This window comes from Zootoca vivipara, chromosome 4 (assembly GCF_965207765.1).
Source record: "Zootoca vivipara chromosome 4, rZooViv2.hap1.1, whole genome shotgun sequence".
Classification (NCBI taxonomy): domain Eukaryota; kingdom Metazoa; phylum Chordata; class Lepidosauria; order Squamata; family Lacertidae; genus Zootoca; species Zootoca vivipara.
In genome coordinates, this window is record NC_142587.1 from 44,440,853 (window position 1) to 44,453,193 (window position 12,341).

Here is a 12,341-nt window from a genome sequence, read left to right on the forward strand (position 1 = left end):
GTTATAGCTTATGTGTTCACAGTTTTGCTTCCTGTCTGCTAAGGTCTCTTTTCTAATTCCTCTACCTGTGCTTGACCACTTCTATTTGTCCCTCTACTCTTAATCCCTGACACGTGTTAAAAATTACATTTAAGAACATCAGTCACTCACAAACTCGTGCTCCAGCACCCCCTCTGCTAAAGGGGAAGAGGGATAGTCAGTTTTAGGGGAAGCACCATAGCTCAGTGGTAGAAGTCATTCTTAGCATGCTAAAGGTAGGGTTGGAAAGATCCAGTTTAAAACTGTGAGCAGTAGGGTGGTGACTTTTTCATTATTTCCCTCAAAAAATATTTCCTGTAGCACAAATGGATGAACTTTTGCCTATTAATGACTAAAATGAGGTATATTCCATTGAAATATTAAAAAAGGTTACACACAAACCGTTTTTAATTTTTTTGTATGCCGTTTTACCATTTCATAAAATTGTATTAACAATTCTATATATATATTTCGTATCAAATTTGGACACAACACCACATTCCACAATGGGGAGTGTTCTTAGCAACATAGGGTATACAAATGTCACACCTGCGCAAGGTAAAAGCTTGGGTTCAATTTTATATCTGCTTACAGTGACTTCAAAAATGGTCAAAAAACTGATAAATAAAATTTTAAAAATCGTGTTGTGCATGAGGTTTTTTTTAATCAAATCTCTTTGAAAGTAAGATTTTATCTAATCTTTAATGAAAGCTCCTCAAATTATGATACAGGGAAATGAGGTTGTAAAAAGTCATCACCCTAGTGTGCAGCGATTGCAGGTTAAGTGTTGAAAATACCAAGCTAAATGGACCAATGCTCTAACTTCGTTTAAGGCAACTCCTTATGTCCCAATACAGCCCCAACATTCTTGATCTTCGGAGACAGTTTAAGCTCAAGAAATACATTTTCCACAGTTCCCTAACCAAACCTTAAGAGGTGGGAATCGAGATACAAGATGGTCATCCATCATTACTAACTTCTTCAAAGTAAATCCATTGCTGAGAGAAAGGATAACCATGGCCAAAGAAGGGCTAAGAGAGTTTCAGTTCTGGGTCTGGGACTGAATTTCTTTAGCAAAGTTAAGAATTTGGGGGGGGGGTCTGGTCTTTGTATTCAGCAGCCTTCCTCAACCTGGTGCCCTGAGACATTTCAAACTCCCACTGTGGCAAACCTGCAGATATCTGTCAATTGTATACATTGATTGTATAATGTTGCCAGTTAGTGCAAACAAGTGATACAGTTAGAGGCTTTGAAGGCTTCTTTTTCATGTTGACCATGAGGAAGGCCTTAACAACAACAGGCTGAAACTTGCTGAGCTCTTGTTTTAAAAAACAAAATCCTCATTTTGTCAGCACCTTGCGATATCATTTCCTTTGTTTAGGATTTACTTTGGATGCTTACCAGCTTTCACATTTTTTAAATATTACCTTGCCACTTATATCAGATAAGCCTAACTATTCAATAATTCTGCAGAGTTGTAGCACTATAAAAATAGGGACATAATAAAATTATCAGTATAGTCACTACCATTATACAAATAATACAGAATAATAAATTGTATCTAATCGTTATAATTGGACTTTATTTGTTCAGCTACCTTGCCTTTGCAGTTTTCATACACCCTATTGCGTGTCAAGACCCCACAACCATTCCCTCAAGAAGGAATAAAACACTAGGACACAGGATATAAAGTTAATGTTATTGGGCAAATTTAGGCCACAACTTTATTGGTTACAGAATGTGAGCAGTATTGGCTTAGGCATTGAGTAGACCAGTCTATATCTGACTCCTGCCCGTTGTGCAGGTAGTCTGGAAGGGTAAACCCCGGTAGGGGGAGCCCCGTCAATGCAAACCAACTCGAGCTCACCCCTGGGTTCCCGGAAGGGACGTGGCATGGCCCTAGCCCCGCCCTGGGCTTCAGACAAGATCCACACCCCCAGATTCCTTTAACGGAATACACCTACGCATGGAGGGGCAGATGATGGCAAGGCCTCCCCTCCCCCATCAGGAGGTCACCCAATGCCTAACCGCAAAACCTTACAAAGTTGTGACGATTGCTACGCGGTAGGCAAAAACCAAATGGCCTGAGCCAATTTGCCAAGTGGGAAAATTCCTACCAGGCCCCTCAACGGCGACCAACCGAGGTCCATAGCAAGGCCAATAAAAAACTAAACCTGCAAATGGGGGGGGGAGAGGGGGAGATTAAGAGAGCGAGCCAAGAGGGAGCCTCTCAGCTCGTGCGGCAGCTTAAACGGGGCCTGGCCACACTCCCCCAGCCATCCAATTGGCTGGCCGATGATGACGTGGCCGGGATCCCCCTCGGGCGGCATGGAACAATGTCCATGCCCCCCGGAGGGGAGGGGGCGGTCACGTGATCCACCGCAACTCCTCCCCGCCAGCTGGCAAAGCAGATTTACTTTTCCTCCTGTCACAGAGGCTTAGCTGTGTTTGTACTTCTTCCTTGTTCTGCTCTTCCTCCTCCTGTTGGAATTCTACAGCTCTTTTTGCTGGGACTCTACAGGTTGGTTAATAAAGAGCAGTAAAAATCATGGCTTAGATAGTACTGGCCAGTTGTTTGTGAATGAATCCAGAGCCAATACAAGCCCAAGTCAGAGGCAACATAACATCCCAACCTATTTTCAACTAGTGATTCTACCGGGATGTTATTTTTCTCAAGGTTTGGAGCCAGGGTAGTACTAGACTACTAACCAGGCCTCTTGATTAATCAACACTCTCCAAATGTTGTGAAACACAGGGAGACCATAGATGATAATCTGTTTCTCCCTTTCCATTCCATGGATGTTACTTTTGCATGCAGTTCTGGCCTACGTTTCCTTGTGCATTATAAAATGCCAGTAATAATTCCCCCCCCCCCAAAAAAAAATTCAATTCATTTAATCAAAGTTTTTCATTTCAACAAAATATTTCAGAGAAAGTCCAAAATATTTATGTAACCCAATATTGTGAAAATAGGGAGGGATACATTATTGTTCCTTGAAACCACAGAGGATACAAATGAGATAAATTGTATACTAGAATAAAAAGCTGCTTATTTTATGCCTTCATTTCCATTTGCTTCCTCTAATCCTTCTACCTGTGCACATGTTTGCAGCAATTCCTCGCATGGCACTCATTCAGCAGGACAGTGTCTGGAATAGCTGATGTCTATTTCCTTCAAACTCCAGCAACTTTAGCATTTTATGACTTGAAGGTTTGACTTCAAGCTTGAAAGGGTTTTTGAAAAATTATTACCATTATTTTTATAGAAATCAGCTTGCACATTAGGCAGCTTAACCAAAGCCTTTGATGTTGCATTCTGCATATAATCAACTGCTAGCTCCACCTAGTGTTGTCTTAATGCAGTCCAAAGTTCACACACTTTTGACAAAATGTAAGCAAACTATAAAATCACTATTTTCAATTAGATGGCGACAGCCTTCTATTATCTTCACAAAAGCAAAATCAGAAGCATGCACTTTAGCAACTTGAAAGAAAATGCTATGAATTTGGAAAATAGGTGCAAGAAAAGAGAATACACCTGCTGCATCCTTAGAGATATTCAAGCCTGCCTAGAGAGCATTTGAATTGTATTAGGATATTATTAGTTCAATCGCTGAACAAGTTTGTATACTGAAAATTAACAACCTTTATATTTTTTCTGTGCACTTTACTTCACATTTTTTAAATTCAAGGAAATAAGCTGAAATGATCAAAATGGCTAATACCAAGTTTGTCTTAATAATTTGTACCTGGCAAATACCAAGTTACTAATTTTTGCATGGTTTTAGAATAACACCACTTTAATATCAGGCTGCTCCCTTTATCTATACAAACGTATATTCAGATGCCACTTAAAACATCAATCATGTTTGCAGCCAATCACTGAACTTGATGTTAGCATGAACATACAGATATGATAAGATATTTAAATGAAAGTACTGAGGTGTTAGCTGATATCAGATTGCAAACATCTAACAAACTCACATATACATTTTATCTAACTTAGGTATTCTTATTGGTACAGAGTTTATTTCAGCTCACTTTTTAATAAGCTTACTTTTAAATGTGAGCAAACATTATTTCCATAAAGCAGGAAACTGCCAATTAATTAATCATTCTTTCCCAATAAGGTATAAACAGCAAGACTCAACCTTGTACAGGTGAGCAGGATGAATCATGTATGTTGCTATAATATTGCTCACTAGGAACGAGGGAAGAGGGGTGAAGGGAAACGATACATGGAGCTGAGAGACTGTTTTTTCACATAAACTCAAAACTTTGTAACAAAGTCACCTGTAACTTTGGCTTATTGCTCACCTATACTAACAAAACAACACCTCAGCAACTGAATAATGAACATTACAGACTGGAAGATAATTATTTGGAATATCCTCTGTGTTAAAAAACAACAACAATGAAAAACACCCATATATTCCATTTCAAATGATTTCACATTTGCCGTCATTTCTCATTAGCAGTTTTCAAAATTATATCTGAAACAAGCTGATACAGAGAAATTAAGAACAGTAATCATGCGAGAAATGATAGACCCAGCTGGGCAGACATCAAGTTGGCAAAACGTGAATACAGTTCAGCAGCTGAAACAGATGCTAGAGTTGTTGAAAGACCCTGCAGCAGATATACATGATTTTCCTTTTTTATAAGAATAATACACAAGTGAACACACAGCAAGAACTAAAAAGGGGAGGATGATACCCTGCTGGCAAAGCAAACTACAAAAACAGAATCTGCAATACTATTTGCTATTTCAGAATGTTCAAAATATGCAGCTTCATTTCCTCGAGCCCAATGTATATGCCAGCATTTCGAAGTCAAAGACCATGCAACTAAACCATATGAAACGTTTGAGGTTTCTGGGTTGTTTCTTTCCCCTTACCTGGGCTTCCCCAGACTTCGAAAACACTTTGTTCTCTAACCTTACCCTATCATAACAATATCTTTCATGCAAGTGGCTCCCTGAGGTGAGAAGCAAGCACAAAAGACGTAATGGAAGCATAAATGCAATTCAAAAATCCATTTTGCAGAAGCAACACTGTTTTCAGAGAGTTTCAAGACCTGAGCAACAAATCCTCTGCCATTATCAACAGAGGCTCATTCTAACATATGCTTTGTCATGGTCAGTTTCTAATGACATTCACAACAATGCAAAGGCTTTGATCATCCTACCTTCCATGCCAGCTGCTTTTCTCGTCACTCCATCATGCCAATAAGTTGGCTGCGGTAACAAATCAAGATAGTGCAAAACAGCATCTTTCCCCTGCATCTGTCATCTTCCTGAAAGCATTCTATTGCTGCCGACTGCTGGGAACTAGAAAGTCTATTTGAATTCCAATAGCTCCCCTTTCGCATGATTCAAGTTAGGTTAGGTGGGCATGCCTAACATGATTCTCTCCATCATTTATTATGCAGCTGCTACACTGCTGGTGTGGCAACCACTCTGACTTTATCTGATACGTCAGTCTGGCAAACCTATACCTTAGTGCAAACACACAATGAGACACAGCAGCATCCTGCATTTAATGAGCCTTCTTTCTGCCTCAGAGAGCAGTGCATCTGCAAATCTCTTCCAAATCCTGGCATTCGTGTTCTCTCTTTCACTGATTATTAAAGCTTGCAGCTTTTCTTAAACCAGAATGGTTTTCCGGGGAGGGAGGAATGGCATGTCTCCCCCTTCTCCCCCGCTCCCCACAGTTATCTTCTATCATTTGTACTTTAGTTAAATACTTACTAGTTCCTATCCAATCACACCATCACTTCATTCAAACTTTCCTTGGAAAAGAGTCCTGAAATACAGTATTGGGGCACATTATTCATGTCCTTACTCATACTTCATTATCAACACGATATCCAAGGCAAAATTACATTCATATCTGTGAATCCTAATGAATAGCTCACTAATGAGACAAGAGCACTCAATTCAAACCTAATAGATTTTCTATACCTGCAGGTGATTGCTTGCCCCTAACTGTTATTTATGCACTTGAAGAAGGAAGTAGTTTTTGTGGTTCTGTTAGTAGCATCTTATCTCTCAAATGATACCAGACACAGCTAAAATATCTGGTGAGTGACAGGTTAGTGAGGCTAATTTAAAACAACAACCACCCCCTTTACTGCCTAAAGAATATTAATAGCCACATGATTTTTTAAAGAAACAGCTAGTTTCAATAGCTTACATGAAGAATGTGGGTAGACAAACACACAACTTTTTTTTAATAAAAAATATTGTAGATAGATATTGCAGTAGATATCTAGAAGGTACGTAATGTTGAAGTAAATACATCACTTTCCCCCTTATACCCAAGATTCCCTACTACAAATCTGATTGGTAGAATGAATAAATCTGATCAGATTGGTGGAAGAATACCAAAGCACACACCCCTAACTCACAATGCAAGTTCACATAACAAATACTGAACTTCAACGGGTTTTCACACAATTGCCCCCATGGTGGAAATTGTGCATGGCAACAATGTACCAGCACTGTTCTTAACCCACACTGACCTGCAAAAACGATCCCGTTTACAAAGGCACAGATGTAGAATTCTAGGCATGTTTAAGTACATAAAACCTTCCTAGATCAGACCAAAGACCCATATAGTCTAGCATACAAGCGACCAACCAGATATGTATGGCAAGCCCACAAGTGGGACATGAGTACAGTAGCACTTAAGTGAACTTAATGGGGCTTACTTCTGAGGAAACATGTATAGGATTGCAAGTCTGTTTTAAATAGTCAAAAGCAGCCAGATTATTACAACTCAGTGTCTATTATAAAAAGGTAAAGGTAAAGGACCCCTGGCAGTTAAGTCCAGTCGCAAACGACTCTGGGGTTGCGGCGCTCATTTCACTTTACTGGCCAAGGGAGCTGACGTTTTCCGCAGACAGTTTATCCGGGTTATGTGGCCAGCATGACTAAGCCTCTTCTGGTGAAACCAGAGCAGTGCACAGAAATGCCACTTACCTTCCCGCTTATCTACTTGCACTTTGACATGCTTTCGAACTGCTAGGTTGGCAGGAGCTGGGACCAAACAACGGGAGTTCACCCCGTCATGGGGATTCAAACTGCCAACCTTCCGATCGGCAAGCCCAAGGCTCAGTGGTTTACACCACAGCGCCACCCGCGTCTTACTTCTTACATGTTTCGGATTGCAAGTCCATTTTAAATAGCCAAAAGCATCCAGATTATCACAACTCAGTGTCTATTATACCAGCTGTTTAAAGCCAATTATGTCTTATTCTTGTCTGGTAACCACTCATAGCCGAGTAAGGTGGTCTTCTATAAACATGGTTTTAACAATGAGTCCGTAAGTGACTGTGGAGGCCAATTCTGGGTCCACATGTCCTTCCACAGTGGGGACATTGGTTTCCAGGCGGGAGTTGATCACGGTGCGAATTTGCCAAGCATGCCTTCCTCTTAGTGCATTTCTCCCTTGTGTCCTGAGTTTAAGTGGTAAAGGCTGTTCTCCAACTGGAGCGCTCGCAGGCAAGTGTTTCCCAATTGTTGATGTATATACTACATTTTTAAAAAATTGCCTTGAGACAGTCTTTAAACCTCTTTTGTCGACCACCAGCATTACACATTCCATTTTTAAGTTCGGAATAGAGTAGTTAAATTATGTAAACCAAATTAATCCTCGTTTATTTTTCAAGCCTACGGCTTCGGGAAATGTTTAAGATTAGAACAGTTTCTTGGAAGACAAATCTATTGCAGCTTGAAGTCTAATAAAGCTTCGATGAAAGCTAAATAAATAATAATAGAAATTAAATATTACATATGTAGAAATGGCTGGGAAACCCAATTCCTTTTCATAAAATTTTCTGATTCCCTTATTCAGCCCTCTACATGAGTTCTTTTGCCATCACAATGCAGATTTTCATTAAGAGTCCCTCCACTCAGCCACATAGTTGTTCACCATTCAGCAAACAACACGCCAGTGTCAAACCACCACAGAACCTGCTTCACTACAGGCTGATTTGGCCTGTATATCTTTACTTGTCAGAGATCAGGGATAATACACCCCAAAGAGTCATGATATCTAGTGAGGCAGAGGGGTGCTCTGTAGGAGTGCTTAATATTCTCAGACAACTTTGTTACAGTGAGCAGAATTAGTCTCATGTGAATCTTACAAGGGAAAGCATGAAGCAATTGAAGCATGGTAATCTTCATGGAGATGAAAATGCCCCTACCCCTTTCATTCCACTTCCCCACATAAGATTAGCACAACTCTACGGCCTAAAATCTGTATCTTGGCAATCAGCTACTTTCTGGGTGAGCAATGATGTCATTTTCCTCTTAAAAATCAAATTAGCAGAGACAATAAGATTGGCTTAATGGAACAAGATGGAAAATTTATTAGATGCTATAGATATGGCACCATGGAATAACATGTCCTTTTAGAGATTTTATGTAAATAAGTTAGAATTAGACTTACTGCATCTGCTCCTCAGTCTGTAGCTGCACATATCAACAAGCTAATTTTGTATTCAAAGCAACATAGGTTGCCCTATCATATAGTTGCAAAGTGTGTAGCTATAAAGTGGCTATCTAAAAAAAACTGCTGTCAGCTCCTTTTTTGTTGTCGGTTCAAGTCATTTCTGAACTGAAAAGAGACAATAAAAGGAAGACTGACTTTGAAGGCCCCATAAATTTAGAATACATAAAAATATTTTCTTGGTATCTGCATTTCAATTGTTAAAACATTCAGACAGTAACAAAGAGTTGATGTTATTTCACAAAGGTTATAACTTATAACTCACAGGCACTGGTGACTTGGGAATTTTTGGACTGTGGTGGTGGGGGGCTATATTTACTATAGCCCATTTAACTGATGAGCAATTTAATAAATAAAATAGCATTAGGGTTAATGGTTTGTTTTTGCTTTTGTTTTATGATGTTTTTGTGTTCTCATTTTGTATTTTTATGTTGTGAACCACCCTGTGATCTTCAGATGAAGGGCGGTATACAAATTTAATACAACAATAAATAATAATAATAAAACAATAAAATGAATGAATGAACGAACAAACAAACAAACAATAAAACAATAAATATGTTAGTTTTAATTTTCTAGAGAGAAGTGGAATGAAGCACAGGAAGCATATGGGTAACCAGGGACAGGAAGGAAAGTGGGGCTGTGGGCAAATAAATAATTCATTTCCTATTCATTACACAGAGATCTTTATTAAGATTATGAATGAACTCACTTTCTGCACTATATTAAATTATGCTTAGGTTTTTTTTTCTATAAGTGAAGCTCACGGTAGATTTTTTTTTTAAATTTTTTTTGTTCATATGGTGCATTCTAAACTATGCTATAACAATAAAAGTTTACCAAGGGCTCCCCCCCCCCCGTCCCTTATATGAAAGTTGCATGAAGCTACTGGATCAACAGATAGTTAAACTATGGATCTATGAACACCGGAGGCAGAAATGGTCACCAAAAGAGCATTGCACAAATTCATGGAGGGTTATCGATGACTACCAACCATGATGATTCTGTTCTGCCACCACAGTTGGGGGCAATAATGCTTCTGGATAGCAGTTGCTGGCAACCACAAGAGGGAAGAGAGCTCTTATGCTTGAATCCTTCTTGCAGGTTTCACATCTGGCATCCGGTTGGCCACTGTGAGAACAGGATGCCAGATGGGCGCCATTGGCCTGACCCAGCAGGCTATTCTTATGTTCTAAACTGTTCCCTTGCGACTCTTGCGAGTGGCAATGATTTCCCAAGCTCTTGGGCAAGGACTCTTCCCCAAATTTTCTTTCTGGGTTTGTTTTGTATTTTAATTGCTGACCTAGAGATTGAACCTTAAACTCTATGTATATTAGTCTCAGATGCAAAGTCTGCGCTCCACCAGTGAACTACTGCACCTCCCGAAAGGTGAGGTCCTTTTTTCCACTGGAGCATGTGCTTTTCTGGCTATTGAAACCAGGACATCTAAAGCTAGAATTTTCTTGCTCTAGACTTTTAGACAGTTGTTGGGAAACACGCCATTGTAATAGGGCACCCCCCTCCCCCGACAGAGAGAGGTAGTGTATAATTTATTTATAGCTGATGCTTCATTCAGCATGCTAATTATAAATATCTTCTATCCTTGCATGGAAAATCTTTTATTGGCCATAAATAATGGTTATAAATAAAGAAGTGAAATTAGATTACCGTTGAAAATTCAAAACAATTTTGGCTAGTGTGGGCTAATGAAATTCAGATGATAACTTAATTGAGAGCATTTTTAAAAAGCCAAACTTGAAATTGCTCTCAAAATTCTTAGAATTGGTGAAAAATTCTAAAATTAATTTGGAAAAAACAGGTTGATTCTTTAGAGAAGTCATTCTAAAGTAGCCTAGCTTAGATGCAACAAACATTATTATGAGTTCAATCCTTAGATTTTCTTGTTTCTCTCCCCCCCCCCTTTCAGACACAAGAGGAAAAGATTGAAAGCTTCACAGTTTCCTATTACATTCAAGAAACTGTGCTTTAGACTAAAGGTGATTAGTTAAGACAAAACATGCTCAAACCAACCACATGTTAACCAGCCACAGTTAGAATAAATAACAGCATCCTAAGTTTGGAAATACAGTAATTGGAAACTGATTTATTTAATAAAGATCATTAACACTTTCCATCTCTTCTGGAATTCTTTATTAATAGCTGCTGTCTCCTGGTTCTTCCTCTTCTAGATGTTCTTCAGGCCTGGGTCTTCTCTGTCCTAGCCTTGTGCTTTTGAACACTATGCTTTCTGTTACCTCTCTCTACCTGTTTTCTTTAACTTTCTGTCTTCCATCCCCAGGCCCTTCTCTCCATGACCCCAGTCCCAAAAGGCTCTTAAAATAACTTATTCTAGTTTTCTAATCTTTACTGACCACTGCTTCTGGCCACCTTGCAGTTCTCCCTTCTACTGACCTTTATTCAAGGATCAATGGGAGTTTTAAAAGCGATTCTCAGAACACCAATCAGATTAAACCTTTTCTAATGCCCCTGATCAGTATAAATACCAGGGACATTCACTTTCAGTACTACTAGCTGCCAAAGGTGTTTCCTTCCTTAGCAACCGTAACCACGGCTTCTGCTAGCATTCAGGCCTTCATACAATATAACCTTCGCAGAGTTCTGAGGTCTAATCAAATACAGTTTCACCTCATGTTTCATTTACCATAGGACAAAACTTAACTCATTCCTAGGTCTAACCCATATACTCTAGGCTACCTTTATCTTCAGCAATGCTAAATAATACATTGTCTCCTCACACTGCCATGAAAACATAGGAGACATTATATTCAGAGAGAATTCTGCAGTCACCTTTTTCTAGGAGTGTGTGTGTGTGTGTGTGTGTGTGTGTGTGTGTGTGTGTGTGAATAACTATCTCAGAAATTTTATCAGAAAATGATCGATAAATTTTCACTTTGTTATGGGACTCTCCCTCCCTCCGTGTACACACACACACACGATTTTATATATCACCTTTCTTTCCAAAGGAGTTCAGGACAGTGTGCAAATGATAAAGCAATAAAACAACTTTAAAACATTTCCAATACAGATACCGTGTTTCTCATATTATAAGACATGTCTTATATTTATTTTTTCCTCAAAAAAAACCACTATGGCTTATTTTCAAGGGATGTCTTATTTTTTTCCTCCTCCTCCTGCCGCGGCCGGCATTGCTGCTGCACCCATCACTATGTCTTATTTTCGGGGTATGGCTTATATTCCTTGACTGCTTAAAAATCCTGCTATGGCTTATTTTATGGGTATGTCTTAAAATATGAGAAACAGGGTAGGGAAAGGATTGCTGGAAGAGGAAGATATTCAATAGGCGCTGAAAAGACAACAGTCCATGTAATATTCAAGGGGAGGGAATTCCAAAGGGTAGGTACCACGACACCTTTATCCGAATGTACCACTTCACACTGCTAAATAGTACAAAAGAAGAGCTAAGCTTATAACTTTTCCTAACATTTAAGGACATTTGATAAAGCAGGTACTCAGCAAAAATACTTTTGAAGCTCCTCTCTTTTAACTTTGACAATACTCTAACCAATGGAGCCAATAACGTGGACTGGCTTTCCTCACTTAAGATAACACTGGCCAACAGAGTCAGAATTTAAATGATTTTTGTACCTATAATCCAATCAATTCTTATTCATTCATTCACTCACTCACTCACTCACTCACTCACTCACTCAATGATCTCACTACTGAAAGCAGTACATATGGTAATATTTTGTAGAAGGCACAGCAGCAAGATACAATTCCATCTGCAGGAGGAAATCCCATTAGCCAAATTCCTATAAATCCTATCTA

At 39.2% G+C, this 12,341-nt stretch overlaps 1 protein-coding gene across 10 annotated transcripts in view; it reads right to left on the minus strand.

The window, feature by feature from the left end:
* Positions 1-12,341, minus strand: part of DMD (dystrophin) — a 1,006,777-nt gene that overhangs the window by 928,090 nt on the left and 66,346 nt on the right. Inside the window, exon 1 of one of the 10 annotated variants that reach the window (XM_088668746.1) lies at positions 5,206-5,317. The exons of the other annotated variants lie outside the window; for them this stretch is intronic. Within the exon in view, the coding sequence (XP_088524872.1) occupies positions 5,206-5,302 (97 nt within the window). The 5' untranslated portion in view covers positions 5,303-5,317. Of the gene's footprint in view, positions 1-5,205; positions 5,318-12,341 lie in introns of those variants that run through there. 10 annotated transcript variants of the gene reach the window in all.